At 40.4% G+C, this 16,396-nt stretch overlaps 3 protein-coding genes across 4 annotated transcripts; 1 reads left to right on the plus strand and 2 right to left on the minus strand.

Annotated features, from left to right (window-relative positions):
* Positions 1-32: 32 nt before the first annotated feature.
* myl6 (myosin, light chain 6, alkali, smooth muscle and non-muscle) lies at positions 33-4,797 on the minus strand. 2 transcript variants are annotated; one of them, XM_080462161.1, is made up of 7 exons: positions 4,671-4,773; positions 4,388-4,415; positions 4,236-4,275; positions 2,761-2,904; positions 2,052-2,225; positions 1,677-1,754; positions 311-1,535 (listed from the first exon to the last, which is right to left on the minus strand). In XM_080462161.1, exons 1-7 carry the CDS (start codon positions 4,757-4,759, stop codon positions 1,507-1,509), a joined length of 582 nt encoding a protein of 193 aa, XP_080318287.1. In that variant the 5' UTR covers positions 4,760-4,773; the 3' UTR covers positions 311-1,506. The 2 variants fall into 2 exon arrangements, with proteins under 2 accessions (XP_080318288.1, XP_080318287.1); XM_080462162.1 differs by lacking the exon at positions 4,236-4,275 and having other exon boundaries at positions 33-1,535; positions 4,671-4,797.
* A 1,159-nt stretch (positions 4,798-5,956) lies between these two features.
* tsfm (Ts translation elongation factor, mitochondrial) lies at positions 5,957-8,576 on the minus strand. The gene is made up of 6 exons (XM_080462271.1): positions 8,442-8,576; positions 8,016-8,168; positions 7,642-7,770; positions 7,411-7,533; positions 7,087-7,168; positions 5,957-6,551 (listed from the first exon to the last, which is right to left on the minus strand). The coding sequence occupies exons 1-6, from the start codon at positions 8,490-8,492 to the stop codon at positions 6,157-6,159; spliced, it is 933 nt and encodes a 310-aa protein (XP_080318397.1). The 5' UTR covers positions 8,493-8,576; the 3' UTR covers positions 5,957-6,156.
* A 1,309-nt stretch (positions 8,577-9,885) lies between these two features.
* On the plus strand, positions 9,886-14,335 carry endou (endonuclease, polyU-specific). Its single transcript, XM_080462502.1, has 9 exons — positions 9,886-10,074; positions 10,178-10,300; positions 11,431-11,553; positions 12,752-12,920; positions 13,019-13,224; positions 13,318-13,431; positions 13,516-13,622; positions 13,718-13,860; positions 13,938-14,335. The coding sequence occupies exons 1-9, from the start codon at positions 10,017-10,019 to the stop codon at positions 14,050-14,052; spliced, it is 1,158 nt and encodes a 385-aa protein (XP_080318628.1). The 5' UTR covers positions 9,886-10,016; the 3' UTR covers positions 14,053-14,335.
* The last annotated feature ends 2,061 nt before the right edge of the window (positions 14,336-16,396 follow it).

Here is a 16,396-nt window from a genome sequence, read left to right on the forward strand (position 1 = left end):
AGTTTGTATTAAAACAAACAAAACGAGAACATCAATGCGAAACAGGTTTTAATTACAAAATGTTTGGGGGGGAAAAAAATAAAAGATGTGAAGAGGAGTGCGGAGTGATTGATTTGTTCAAAGGTGAATCTAAGTAGCGTATGACTCATAATTCAACTTTTAAATACTTTCATAGAATTGTAAAAGTCTGAGTTTCATTTACCAGATTGGGATGACCTTTCCAAATGACTGCTATTAAATGTTGTATTCTCTATACCAGCAGCCTTTTGTCTTCTCAGAGATACTTTTACACGAAGACATTACTTTTTTTAAGCAACATTTATTCACATTGCTAATTTCCATAATGAACCAGCGGATATGCTTGTTTTCAGATCACTTTTTAAATGTTACTACAAAACCCATAATCTGCATATTAATTTTAAACCATATGCATGCGGCTACTGTATTTCTAAATACATAAACCATTTCAGTACTTCAAACTTTATCAAGAAGGTTGAACATACACAAGCCTCAGGGTATTGTATTATTAAATATCTTAAAAGGTATTTGAAGTTGTGAAACGGAATGAAGCTATATCAAACGATTAGAAAGTACATTTTAATGCTTAAGATATAAGAATAATGCTCACCTGCATGCTGTAACCCGTTAATGTTTTCATTTGCAGTACAGTGCAAATTTTTGATAATCCTTTTATCCTGGGATGATTTCTGATATCATTCAACCCCAGAGCTACCAGAAAGAACCTTGCAAGCCAATAGTTACCGACATCAGTTACATCTGTAGACTATAGGGATATGGACATATTATAAATACACTAAGCTTTCATTTTCAAATTTGAATTCTATACATACCATTACTTTTAATTTATATTGATTTGATGAATTGCAAAAATGATAATCATATGACTGAATCAGTTTATACCATAGCACAAAAAGTGAAAGTGTCTTGTGAGTTATTTCCGAGCTTAACACTTGTAAAGCCTCTTTGAGGAACATTTGTGTGACAAGCAGCAGTACGAGGGATGCACCGATGAAATAAACGGGCCACACAACACTGTTGGCATTATTGTGTTATGATGAGGCAATAGAGAAAATTTAAATTGAAGGAAAATTGCCAAAGATTTTTACAAAAAAGAAATAATCTAAACAATATATATTATTAAACAGATTTGACAGTTTGTAAACCAGGGTTTTTATTCAGTACTTTTCAATGTAACATTTCACATGACCCTCTTTGCATTGAAGAAAAAAAACAACACAACAACCTTGTCAACACAGGTGATAAAGGATAAATAACCAGTGGAATAATACTGATGCTGCTTGTGCCTGTGAGGATAAATAATGTGGGGGAAAATGAGATGGACAAGTCTCTTCACATTAGACAGAAAAGGCACTTAAAAAAAAAAATCTACATTGACAAAACACACATATTGGAGGTAGGATGACATGGATGGAGGGGCAAAAAAATATTTAGGAATGAAAAGCGGGAAGTGTGGTCCTGAGATTTTCAGCCGCTCATCACCATCCGGACAAGTTCTAAAGAGGAGGAGACAAGAAACATCCGATTTAATAGTGAAACAGGTCAGATTAATCCACACATCAGTTTGTAGGGATAAAATGTATTGCGTTGCTTTTATTTCTTAGGAGCTTCAATTTTCTTTCTCCAACCTGACGCACCTTCATAGTTGATGCAGCCGTTGGCGTCTTCATGTCCAGCTAGAAGAGTCTCCACCTCCTCTTCTGTCATTTTTTCACCTGGGGCATGAAAGGAAAACAGATGAAATGAAGACAACGTGACTCGTTGACAGGAGAACAGCACAGTGGTGCAGTAATCTCCATTCAGAGAGTGACAAAGGAATTTCCATGTTCTACCTGTGCAACTAGTCAATATTAAGATCACCATAACAACACTGAGCTTCTGGAGAAACAAATACAATACAAACTAAATTTGGAGAACAAAAAAAAACAGGACTAACGATGAACGGAGAACTAAACAGAATATTTAAATTTAAGAACGTGTCAATTTTGAGAGAACACAGATTGAAGCTTTGCCTAGAGTGGTGAGGACGTGACGCAGCTCCGCTCCCATCACCGTGCCGTTTCCTTCTTTATCAAAGACACGCAGGCCTTCCACGATGTCTTCAAAGGAGCCCTGGTCCTTGTTCTTAGCGATGGCCTGCAGCATGGGCAGGAACTGCTCGAAGTCCAGCATCTTGTAGTTCATTTCTGCAGTGGAGCAACCAGAACAAAGTTGTCTGGAGCACTTTTACAAAGCGTCGGGTTGCGCTCCTCCAGCAATGTTTGGACCCTCAATTACGCTCATCGGGAGTTGTTTTGAAGACACACACACTGATTCATTGAGGCTACTGGACTGATCAAAAGCGTCCACACTCCTGCAATGAAGCACCTCTGCTGAATTCCTGAGCTTGTAACGAGATGTGAAGGTCGTCAGAACAAATAACCAGAGCTGGAGTGGACTGGACCAGTCAGGTGGAAAACTGCAATGAGTGGAATTCAGACTGAAGGGCCATTTGTTTACAATAATCTTGACAACCAACTTCTTGTTTTTAAAGGCAAATTTACATCATGGATGTGGAAAATGTTTCCTTAATTCTTATTTATAATGAACAGGTTATGTTTTAGCCATGGACTCTCAGCAAGGACAAAAACTATACAATTTAAACTACCAGGTCTTGAAGACAGATCATTCAATATCAAAAAAAAAAAAAAGCCAAAACATTAATCTACAAAGAGCAAATACCTTCCAACTTAGGGTTTCCGAGGACTTTAAGCACTTCAGCGTTGACTGGGTTTTGTCCCAGAGCGCGCATCACGTCGCCACACTGGTTGTAGGTGATCTTTCCCTCACCTGTCCGGTCGAAGAGGAGGAAGGCCTCCTTAAACTCTAAAAGTGGGACAGATTAATAATGCAGTTCAGCTGTGGGGTGCAATGAGTGAACAAAAGAAATTAGCTTTATGACATGACATGCACCGGCACAAAAGTGGTTTGAATGTTAGAGTTTAAAAAGTGGGGAAGAGCAATCATAAGGCGCTTTGGCAGAAAACACATGCGGTCATGTCGGGTTTTTGAAAGTGAGGCAGAAATGCAGCGAGCACGCAAAACTAACTTATGCTACAGGGTAAATAAAACATTTTTATTAGATTGATGGAAACCACCAAGTCCAGCAAACGCTACATAAGCGTCATCCTCACAGCTGCTCTGAGACTCTTATGAGCTTAGAGGAAACTAAAGTAGATATGGGATGTACCTGGAGGTGGCAGCTTTCAATCACCTGCCAAATCTACCCCAGGCGTCCCATGCTTGCGCTTTACCACTGTACCACTTGGCATCCTCCACCTGACGCCTACCACCACTCCAACCTGCAACCATTGCGTGACGCTTTATATCAGGGGTGTCAAACTCTGCATGTTTTCCATGTCTCCCTGCTTCAACACAGCTGATTGCTGTGAGCGGCTCGCTGTCAGGCTTTCTGTTGAACTCTGATGAACCGTCAGGACATTCAGGTGTGTTGAAGAAGGGAGACACGGAAAACATGCAGGGCTTGGCCCTCCAGGACCTGAGTTTCACACCCCTGCTTTATACAACAACATCTGATGCCTGGTTGGGGTGGAGCAACACATAAAAACCGTGTTTCACTGCCTTTTCAAAAAAAAACAACTATGTTATACTCAATTAGTAAAGTTAGTATAAACACCCTGCACCGCAAAACACACTGACAATTAATACATGTGTCAACTTACCAGCCAAATCAGTTCAACTACTTCATTAATAGCTAATCAGCCAATCACATAGCAGCAACTCAGTATTTAAGGATGGTCAGGCTAACCCAAGAATCAAAAAAACTAGAATATGGAAGAAAAGTGATTTATGTGATTTTGAACATGGCCTTGTTGTCAATGTCAGACAGGCTGGTCCACTGAGCTTTTCACACACAAAATCGTCTGGAGTTTAAAGAGAATGGTCTGAAAAAGACAAACTACCCAGTGTGCCATTCTCTGAGGGAGAACGCCTGGTTGAGGCCAGAGGGCCAATTCCAAAGACAAAAAGGGGTACTAGTGTATCTAGAAAGTAGCATGTGGTATAGTTTTCCATCAGCATGCAAACACACCCTCATGTGCGTGTTAGTTGAAGAGTCTGAGGCACTTGTGCTTTAATCTAGAGATACAAGTTTTAAGCTTTCAAATCAACACACACTGAGCTTCAAACTCATTTACCTGCAGGAATCCAGCGGTTTGCAGAGAGAAAACTCTGGAGCTACAGGGTCAAAATCCATAAAACTATTTCATGTAAACGCCGCTTAAAAGGAGCATGAATATCTCGTTGTGATCAATAATAAATGACGTCCTGCACACCACAGCCAACTCACCCATGATCTGATCCTCCGAGAAGTCCGACTGGTCGAGACAGAATGGGAAAAGAGAGGAGGAGCACATAAACGATAGAGACTGACATTAATGCATGAGGTTAATCCTCCTGTGCTGCACAGTGAGTGAAGGAGGCCAGCTGACGCGAAGCCAGTTAGCAAGGCGCTGCACGGATTTTCATTGTTTCCAAACGCCAACGTTTAAATACGCAGAATAGTCATTTAATGGAAATCCCACAACTGTAGCATCTTTAATATGTACCTATGGGATTACTTATTGACTTACCACGCTTCCTTTAGACATTTCGTAGACGGATAACGGAGGACGTCAGGGACTGTTTGTGCAGAGATGATGACAGCGGCCAGTTCCACCATAGATGAGCTCGACTTGGTACAGTCCTGATGATGTCACCGCGGCTGCTGCACCAACAGCCAATCAGATGACTCAATTACCTCCTACACGATTTCTCGGAAAACCAATCAGAAGCCTCGAATATAATCTTAAACGCTTGCATGCATAGACATTATATATTTATATAATATCTTCATTATGTCTATGGTTGCCGTAGTGCAGCTTCTAAGGAAAGATGGGAAACAAAGTTAAATAATGACTTTTTTTTTTCTTTAATTGACAAAGCAGCCATTTTTCTGCTCTTCCCATTAGGAAAAAACAAAACGTCTTTAACGTGTGAAGTCTGGTCAAACTGTCAGCTCAATTACATCAGGGATTAAAATACAACAGTTTACTGCAGCTTTCAGCAGCAAGGGAGATATGTAAGTTATTGTTAAGCCCAGGGATGACCACAGACTTTATGGAAAAGTAAGACAAATTAGTTTTGGCCCTGCTATTCAATTAGTAGATGGTTAATACACCAAACCATATAGAGTAGGTATGCTGAATGGTGATCTTAGGATCTGTAACAGTGGTTTGTATAGTTGTCTTCTGTTCCATTTTTTACTTGAATCTTTTGTTTCAATTGTAATATTAATGTTCCCTCAATGTTTTATTCTAATATAGGTTCTTGTAGATCTATTTGAATTGTTCATGTCTGAATGGCATTAGATAAATGTTTCTTAAAATTGTAAATACTAATTGTATTTGGAATAATAAAGAAGACAGTAACATTACATATCAATCACTACACATTTTTGCAGGATGTATTAGTTTGTCATTCAGCGACATAATGTGTTTTGGCTCTTAGAAAAATAGTCCACATTGGACAATAGTCAAGTTCTTCAAGGTTTTTTCATCACAGTTATGTCACACCAGTATCAGCATACCTGTAGAGTCCATTGGATGATCTGATTAATTAAAATACAAAGTGAATGTGTTTAAAATGGCTGCTTAACAAGATGTATTGTTTTGCATGCTTTTGGACTGACTTATGCTTTTATAAAGAGTTTACATTTTTGATGCAATGACGTATGCACACAGATTGAAAGACTCAGAAAGGAACTCAAACTGACTATAGAAAGGCCCCAAGTGTATTGTGTAAATGTATTGCATCGCATAGTGAAAAAATGAAGCATGGAATTTAAATAACAGACAAATACACAGATCAAGACAACCATGATGAGCACAAAATGATGTGAAGAAAAACATTTAATTATTTGATTTGTAATATCGTCAGGCACCAATGCTGTTACAGCCACTTATTGTCTGTTCAAACTCATGATGTTGTAGTGTGACTGAATCTTAAATAATAAAGAAGCATTTGCAATTTCTTCACAGGAAATAAAGATCATTATTTAAACAAAGTTGTTTCTCTCCTTCATTCAGCTTCATCCCGAACTGTCTCACCACACTGGAATCGGACAAAGTCCAGCACTCGGGCTTGTTGACCTTTGAGAAACTGAGCCACAGTCCTGCTGGGGTCAACCAGGAAGGTCTGAGGCAGCAGACGAGTCTCACTTTCACCGCAGGGCAGGTCATCCATGTTACCCAGAGACAAAGGAGCCTCTCCCACTATGTGCTGTCCCAGTTTGCGACCTAAGGTTTCCTGTTCTCCCTCTTTTCCACCCTGAAACACGACCAGGGCACCGTACCGGCCCATGGCCACCTCCGTCTGGTCACTGCCACCTCCATGCACATAGGAACCGATGTGCCAGTCAGCAGGAATGCCCACCATCACGGCACGCTTCACTGACATGTTCTCACCAAGGCGACCTGTGAATCGTATTTCATAAGGTAAGAAAAGATCAAACAATATAAAATAAGTGTTTCTATCAAGTCGGAGTAATTATCTCCTTATGGTTTGCACATTTTCTGTTCAGAGTGTACTGAAAGAATTGCAGTTTGTGAAAAGATCTGAGAGTGTGAATAGTCATTGAACAAAGTAACATGAGCAGAGCAGCATAACACTATTCTCGCCAATCAATAACAGGAGCCCTTGTGAAGGATTCATGCCACTGTACTTGTACATGTGTATTGATGATTAATGGCAATAAATTTGAATCCTAGTCCTAACACTGATCCTGCTTTCTGCATTTATCACAAGCTTGTCTTCATTGCATGTCCACGTAGTTCAGATAAAGACTTGAATTATACAACAGACCATTAACTTTAATTTATGAACAATTATTGAGGGTAAGAAATATATGTAAGCAACCGAAATCTAAATCAAAACTGAGGGTTTCAAAGCAAAACTGCATATTTTTATTAATGACAAAAAAAAAAAAAAAAAAAAAAACTCTTTACACACCTATTGTCAAAGCCACCCGATCAGCCAATGAAGATCCATCACCAACTCCAAGTTTACTGATCTCGTCTGCTGAGAGGACACTCTAAAAAACAAAAGCAGAGAAACCTTAAAGACAGCAACAAGCAAAAAAACAGTCACTGAGATGAAAATGGCTTCTATCATCATTAATCTGATGCCAGTGTCTGCAACACAGAACTCAAAGTTTTTGATCTCGCGTGACAGAAATATTGTATGCATGCAATTCATATTTGAAAACAAGTGAGAAATGTCTAAGCAAAGAACATGTTGAGAGTGTGCTCTAATGTCCCCAGTGTGCATCTTCACCTTCACATATCCAGCCTTGCTTTGAGTTTTATTCCGATGATGCGTCAATGCAGCGGATGTCACGTCCTTCACCAGCTCCTGGAACTTCTCATTACGAGCGACAAAGTCTGTCTCACAGTTAACCTGCCGCAAAACAGATGGGAATGAAGAAACTCAACTCCACTAAGGGTAAGCTGCATGCAAGCTGACATGGTGATGCTGCAGATGAACTCCAGCACCAGCCGGCATTACCTCCACCATGACTGCACTGCGATCTCCTACAAACAAGCCGATCAGACCCTCTTTGGCTTTCCGACCCTCCAACTTGTTTGCTTTGTTCCAGCCCTCCTTCTGGGCCTGCTCATGGAGCCAGCTCTCTGCCTGTGAGTTAAAGCAAGCTTAGTGAAGAACTTTTGTCAGAGGAAATCTTCAGCTTTGTACGGCTCTTTTGGAGAAATGGGACAACACTCCTCAGATAGAAACGAGCAGGGTGGACCCATCACAGGTTGGATCAATACAATGTGGTTCTAGTGTATGCTGATTTGATCATTATTGTAAGAAAAATATGCAAGCTCGTCAAATTGATTTATTGATTCTTTAGTTCATTGATGTGAGCGGACGAATACCTTCGCTATGTCATTGTCAAACTTCTCCAGGGCTTTCTTGCAATTGATGAAAGTGTAGCCGGTGCTTTTCCTCAGTTTCATCAGGAGAGATTTCTCTGCAGCCAGGAGCTGACATCCTAAATGTAAAGACTGTGCATGTTGGCTGGTTCTGACCTGAAGAAACAGGTCACAATCAGTTCAGTGAATCAAATTTAAACTGTCTGCTGTGATTCAGACGTGTCAAAACGTTGTCACTTCACATGCCAGGGTAAAACACAACAACAAATGTGTCCCTACATTCACATTTTCTCAGGAAGACAGTGGAGAACGAATGAATGAAGAACTGAAGAAAACACCAAGAAAGTTGGCTAACACATCAGAAATGACGATGAGACAAACTACAACTCTCGATAAACGTCAACAAATATTTAAGTTTAATATCCTCACCTTCGTGACATCTTTTGCAATAGTTCTGAATAGAAATGTTAGCGACATCATTTCACGCTGTAGGAAAAATAAATGACTTATAAAAGCTCAGAATGTCATTGACATCCACGCTGTGGACGGAAACCGCACAGGGACAAAATTCTTTATGTAGGGTTACATATTAAAGCGCAGCGCCCTCTGCAGGACAGGAGGACGGATTCTCATTTCGCTCATAGTCGTCATGATAGATAGGATTCAAACACATTTTTAAAATAGAATTTGAAATATAACACCTTTTTAAATAGTTTCCAGTTGTTAAATGGTTTGAATTAAACATTTGATATATTTTTATCTTATAAAAAGTAGTGAGTTGACAATATAATAGATGTACATCACCAACATATTTCATGATTACGAGAACAAAATAAATATTTGCAGTTGAAAGCCATAAGAATTTAGCAAGAAAGTAAAAAGAAAATTCAGGAAAAACACAGACTGTTGGTTAGATTTCCTGTTTGAGAGAAAGCTTCAGTGTGTGAGTGTTTGTGTATACTATGTCATGGAAACATAATGTATTCACAGATGTAAATGTTTTTGTATCGTTGATGTTGATGTTCTTGAGAGTGCGTGCCCATGACTGAAATGCATGTTGAGTTTATTGTTTGATTCATGGAAATATTAATAAAAGTGTGTGTGTCTATTTAAAAAAAAACAAAAACAAACCTTCAGTTCAATATGAAACTCCCGAATATATTTCTGCAGTGTCTATTATCCATATGTTCAACCCCTGAAAGTAGAGTGAATGTTTCTTCATGTGCTAACTTTGGATCGCTTTATACTTTTGGTTCATCACATTTTTCAGTATCTTCGACCATGTGACCTCAACACTAACGCACTAAAGCGTGTGAGCTATTCTGGGTTATCTCAAAAAAGTGGTGTGAAAGGTAACATCTGGGAATAAGCAAGTCTGAAAAAAGATGGCAAACAAAATTTCCATTAACTTAGTGTGAAGTCTGTCCACTGTAAAAGCATCAGGTTTTAAATGTGAAGTTTATGTTTCAGTGTATAGAATGTATTTTGTTATTTTTTTGAAACCTTTTGTAATAATAAAGAAAACTTTGCGGTCACTTTCTCTGATATGATGTTGTTAAATTTGATGCATTCAAATATAGTAGGTCTTTAAAACTTTGCAAAAAACATCATGATGACTCTCATTAGAGTCACAAGTGCTGCATTATTACCTGTACAGTATAAGTTTCAGACATTGAATGGAAGTGAGAGTTTGAGTGAGAAGCAGGTGTGCAGATTCACAGAGAAAATAACTTCTGCTTTGTTTCGGGGTGGTAAAAACCCATGTGTTCGAGAACGTCAAATATAGCAGTTTCACAAAATAACTAAACCAACCAAACACATGGCCACCTGACTTCTGACATTTAAGAGCCAAAAAATAGGACTGTGATTACCGGATTGACATGCTGACTCATGAAGCGGATTCATGTGAAGTTTGCTCTCGGATTGGTCAGGTGAACGTTGCTATAAAAGGAGGAGCACAATAACTGTCTGTTCTGCTTGTTTTCAGGTTGGTGGTGGATCAAGATGAAGGTCATTGTTTTTCTAGCACTTTCTGTGACCCTCTTCTCCCAGGGATACAGTAGTAAGACACCTTTTTTCTTCTTTATTATCCTCCCAACCCATTTGACAACAACCAATGACGGTGATATAGTGACGCATGTTTAAACTGTTGTGTTGGTTTGCAGACAGGCTGAACTCATGTCAGGGTCGGTGTGGTTATGGAACAGACAGCGACTTCTCCTGTCAGTGTAATCCATCATGTGAGCGCTACAGAGACTGCTGCTCAGACTATTTTGACATTTGTGAAGGTAAGCCACAACAACTTAATTCAACTTTCAAAAACAGAAAAAAACTTGTTGTCTGTAAAAAATATACACGGATCAAATAAAGTTAACATTGACTGTGCTGGCAGAACAAGATGTACAGACGATATACAGAAGATATCTACAGTAGACGAGCGGGTGGATGTTTGTTGTGAAGTTTTGTGAGACAGAGCCAAAGATGAGAAGCCATTGTTTTGATGCACTCAGGAGGATTTTATTTAAAATGGTTGAGAACACAAACAAACCAGCTGGTTGAGAGCAAGAACTCTACGAAACTCTGCTCTTTCTGCTCTTTCTTCAATTTGGCTTGTATAGAAACTACAGTCCCCAGACTAACATTTGTTATCTTCCACTGCTTCTGGCATCTGGAGGTATCTACTAATCAGAGTTTGATGATGCTCCATAAACTCATTTAATGTCAGGGCAGTTTGACCCGTCTAACAGGGAGGATTGTTTCAAGGAAGATTGAAACCCGGTTATTCTACATCACTGTTTATATTAATCAGATGCTTTTTGTTCAATTGAAATGTCTGAATTTAGTTATCTTCGTCAAATTGATGTTAACATAATGACTTTACACCGGTCAAACTGTTTGAAACAACATTCAATCTTATTGAATTATTGAATGTTTTCTTTAGTATATTATCAGCATTCATTAATTAAACTGACATATCATACCTCATGATGGGACAATGTTGAGACTGTACGATGACATGTGTCCTTATGGATTGTGTGCAGTCAGATTTAGATTACCTCCAGTAATCAGTTCTTTTTTAGATTATTTTGAAGACCAAGAATACAAAATAGTTAAAAAAAAATAAAAAGGAAACAAACATAAAGAAAAGCTTAAGAACCAGTAAAAGACTACTGTCATATATCTCTTTTGTTATCACTTGTGAAATATATCCCATTCTTATATATGTTGGCTTCTCATCTATTAAAGAATAAACAAATTCACCCAACAACTTCCACTTATTATAGTCTTTACAAAAGAAATAGAACGTGACAGCATACTTTATTAATTCCTTTGGAGAAATATCTTCCCTCCATTTAACATATAAATGTAGTTTTCCTCTCATCACAAGTATGTTTATTTGTTTTGTTTTTCTTCCTAGCCAAATCAACATCTTGCAAAGGCAGGTGTGGTGAGCAGTACAACTCTCAAAACAAGTGCCACTGCAACTCCAAGTGTCCGCAGTACAACAACTGCTGCAGTGACTATTCCTCCCTCTGCAACAGTGAGTCAAACAATGTGTGACCTGTCACTGACCCTGTCACTGTTTCTCGCCTGACCTGTGTCGGCCGTATTCTGTTTGTGTTACGACTTCTGTAAACTACTTTTCCCACGAGGACATCTGCTCACTTTCACATGCGGAACAGAACACTGCTGTCCCCGAGGCTATAGCTTCTAAAAATACGTTTCACTGGATTTTTGTTTCAAGTTCTGATCTGAAAACATTTACCCAAATGCAGGTGGCTATAATTTAATCTGTCCTATTTTGAACATTTATACAAAGATAAAGAGATGAGGTGTTCAGATAAGCTTCAGGGCTAGAAAGTGCACTTGAAAAATGTTTATCGATTATTAATATATGCATTTATAAAATCAATAATGAATAAACATTTAAATTATTATGTTCATAAATGGCTAAAGAATAGATTAAAGACTAGCCGGCTCCATTTAAATGAAACGCTGAATCAACGTTTTATCACAGTATAACCAGCAGAGGTCAGTATTGTGCTATATAACAATCTGGATGGACCGTGAGAGAGCGTTTGCTCTTCATTGAATTTCATCTGCTGCCTCCATAATGAGTATGATCCATCCACATTTCGAGATGTGGTCCTTTAATTGCTATTTACATGTGCTATTTTATATGAATCATGGCCACTTCAGATTGTGCAGAGAAAGACATTCACCCACGCACTCATATAAACTTACAGCTAATTCTTAGTCACAGACATTTAACCAATTTGCATATCTTTGGAGCATGGGAGGAAAAATTTGAGTGAACACGACTGTTTAACTAACAAAGAGGCCTGCATTTCGTTTCGAAGTTAGGCCTTTCTCTGTGGAGTTTACAAGTTTTACCTGTGCGCTCCAGCTTACTGAATCCAAAGATGTGGTAAGTGGAACAATAACTCTAAATATGCAGTAGGTGTGGGGAGTTTGCCAGGGATTGTCTGTTTGTATTAACTCCTGCGATGGATCAATGAGCCATCTAGGTTTTTCTGTCCTGGACTAAAGGAAAAAAAAAAAAAAAAACACTTTTGAAAAAACGTGAGCATAGAAACAATAAATAAAAGGTGGATAGATGTTCAATATACTTGGTTAGTTGTTTGGTCACTGGTAACGTCACATTCCCAGAAGTATATGACTCAGTCATGGACAAGCAGTGCAAAAGCTTTTCCGTGGATGTGTTTGACATTCCGCAGGTAGTGGTGGAGGCGGCACCTCGATCACAGATGCTGAGATCAAGACCATCTCTGAGAGACTTTTTTCTCTGGACTTCAACAAAGCATCAGCCTCTGAGTTGACCATAGACACTCAGGCCTTGGTGTCCGACTCTCAAACCGGCTTGAAGAACGACCTCTCTTCCAGACCGTGAGAAGACAGTCGTTTCATGACCACAATCGGTGTCTTACACACTCCTTTTCTTCATCCAAATGTATTTACCAGTGAAATTTGTCAAATTCTTCCAGTTTGTTCCGCTTCCTGGACGAGGGTGCGCTCTTCTCCAAGCCGACCTATGCTGCTTTCCTGGCTGTGCTGGACAACTACAACAGAATGACTGGACAGACGGAGAACTTCGGCTCTCAGCAGTTGTCTGAGCAGGACAGGTTCCTCAAGGAAGCAATGTCCAACACTCAGCTGGGCAGAGAACTGTTTGCTTTCCTCCGGTCCAAGGGTAAGTAGGTCCTCATACTCAGCACTGCTTAGTGGAAAATGTTCGATTTCACTCCGGTTTGCAGTAGATGCTAGTCTGGTTTTTTTTTTCAAGGTGTTTATAAATCGGAGCAAGACTTCATTTATGACCTGAAAATGATGTGGTTCGGTCTGTATTCCCGCAACAACAACAAGCTGGACTCCAGTGGCTTCGAACACATCTTTGCAGGTTTGAACATTTTTCGAAACACCCCTCATGTATGCCTGCAAACATTTTCTCTGATAATTATGGAAAACCGCACTCTGTAAACAGGAGAGATCAAAGGAGGGAAGGTGTCTGGTTTCCACAACTGGATTCAGTTTTACCTACTCGAAAAAAGGAGAAAGTTGAACTACTACAGCCACAGCTTTAACGGACCCGTAAGCATGCCCAGGAAATCTCAACACACCCACCAGCAGCAGCAGCAGCAGCAATTCCTTCATGTTTCCTCTCCTGTCCTTTCTGTTGCTTTCAGTGGGTCTCATATCCTGATGTCCTGGGGATGCAGTTCATGTGGGATGGTTACTACAAGCAGGTCGGCTCCGCTGTCATTGGCTGCAGCCCCGAGTTTGATTTTGCCATCTACAGTCTCTGCTACATCACTCGGCCCGGAAAACGGTACGTGAATGCTCTTAACGTTCAACGTCATTCTTGTATGTGTGCGTCTCTTCTAATTTCTTTGCACTTCATTTTAGTTGTCATCTGAGCCTGGGAGGAAAGGTGCTCATCATCCAAACCTACACCTGGGATAATTCCAGCTATGGTAACGGAAAGAAATACATTGCCTCTGCTTTTCCCTCAAGTCCCTGAAACAGTTTGCTAAACAATAAGCAAAGTAATGAGCAGTCTGCCAGTGACGCAGAAGACTTAAAACATATTCCAACTTAAGAATCTATCTCATTCACGGATATGACTGAAATGTTATTGTTTGTATTTGAAAAATGACAATAAAAAGAGGATGAACATACTTTCATTCTTGCTTGCTGTAATACTACTTCCCAACTTGAAAAATGTGTTTTATCCGACGCGGCATAGACAGGGCTTAGTCTGATCATCTGATTGCACAAATAAAATAAAGGATCAGACTGTCAATTAATCCACAAAGAAACCTTCTTGAGCAGTCGCACAGAGCATGAGAATGTTCTCTCCCAGGGGCACGATCAAGCTGTGCCTAATGGGGCAACAAACTGGGCGTTTACACACCCTGAGTGGGCACAATACTGACACTAACCCTTCAGTGGTAAGAGCATGTGTGCGTTTGACACAATTGCTTATTGTCTTATGTAACAGCAAAACAAAACGTGAAAAAACATAAAAACAAAACAAAATGCAGTCTTTTGCAGCATGGACTATAGAAACAAAAAGACATTAAAAGATCTTGTTCTGCATGACCTGCTCCGAACAGTAGCCACCAGCTAAACCTGTTCTTATCAGCTGTCCATAAAGCTGCGTGTGTGTGTGTGTGCAGCTCCCTAGTGCGGGGTTAAGTGTGTGCCCCCGTATGAATGGGTGCATCCCTGTGTGTGTGTGTGTGTGTGTGTGTGTGTGTGTGTGTGTGTGTGTGTGTGTGTGTGTGTGTGTGTGTGTGTGTGTGTGTGTGTGTGTGTGTGTGTGTGTGTGTGTCCAGCTGGGATGGGGGTTGATTTTACTCTTTCACTCATCTAGGGTGACTAACAGGATAAATTCTGGTCTGCCGACAGAACAGGGGGACACACTTGCTGCCCTGTTTAAAGAACGTATTACAGGAGATGGATCTGCCACTGATCCCATTGTCCACCGGTCTGTGTGCATTCATGCAAAATAAGAGCACAAGACCCGTCAGTTCACAGGAGAGCTCCAGCCTTCAGCAATTCATCTGATTTAGGCCTCACATGCAGTCAACAATAAAGTTAGCCCAGGGAAGAATTTCGCTTGCTTTTTGTGTTTTTTTTTCTTTTTCTTGTCAAAGCACATTTCATTTTCTGAGCCGGTGACTCTAAAAATTGGAAGAGTAAATCTTCTCTCTTTTCACTCTGCCCTCTTTTTTAAAGCCCCGGTGGAATCAAATTAAATCACAGTGGGGCAAATAAAAGGAAAAAAAGATTCAATTGTTTCTTTTGTCCCTCACACAACTTCATAATCAAATTATAGCTGGCCACCCGCCAGCGTGTCCTCGCATCTCCCCCAAACGGGCTTCTCCTGGCAGATCTCGTGAGCCACCTGACTTTTGTTTTGTAATTATATTATCCCGCTCTCCCTTTAGCGTGTTGCAGCTAATGGCTGAACGAGCTAGCCCAGCTGCACATGCAGAAACAAAGCTGCTTATAGGGCCAGACAATGGACCCGTGGAAAAGGGACGCCTGAAGGCGGTCAGCCAATGAGCACGCACAACAGGGGGCCGACAGAGGGTTTAGGAAAGGGTTAAGGGGGTTTAGGGGTTCAGGCAAAGGGGGGCTGTCTTTTACCCAGTACTGGGGTCCATCAATGAGATAGTTAGTGGGGGGGACACATGGTCAACTTCACCCGTGTCTCCCGAGGGTCGACGCTGGGCTGGAGGGAGGTTCAAGTTTGGCTTAAAAGCTGGCCCTTTCTAAAGTTGATGGGGGACCATGAAATACAGAGCAACGTTCATTCTCTGGTGTTTTTTTTGTACGCCTTTGCAACAATTTGATGACCATATTGCCATTGTTGTTACCAGTAGTCTACTTTATGGGGTGGAAACAGACGTGTGCAGAGCGAGAGACACACTCTTGATAAAGTCGCCTCAGACAATCGCCGCAGTAGATCCTAATCTGCTGCACTTGCATGCAGACAAACTTTCTGATCACTGTATCTACAATCTATCCTCACCCAGGAGAATGAGCTCACACTGACATACGCACTCTCTTCATACTGCGGTGTTGGCATCTCTCAGAGGACTTCCAGTATGACAGATGGACTGCATCTCATTCCCCCCACTGTCACACAAGGAAACACTGGGGATTCAGAGGAAGGTCATGTTTGTGTGTGTACTGGAGTGAAGTTTTATCTGGCCTTCATTCATTTTAGTATAACAAGCAAATTTCCTGTCTCTCAAACAGACCCAGAAAAGGTGAGGAAGGGGACTATGCTCTGAGCACCTGAACATGCTGAGTGAGCTGAGCGGCCAGTGGAGAATAAATGAGCATCTGAGCCA

The sequence above is a fragment of the Lipophrys pholis genome, assembly GCF_963383615.2.
Source record: "Lipophrys pholis genome assembly, chromosome: 4".
Lineage (NCBI taxonomy): Eukaryota > Metazoa > Chordata > Actinopteri > Blenniiformes > Blenniidae > Lipophrys > Lipophrys pholis.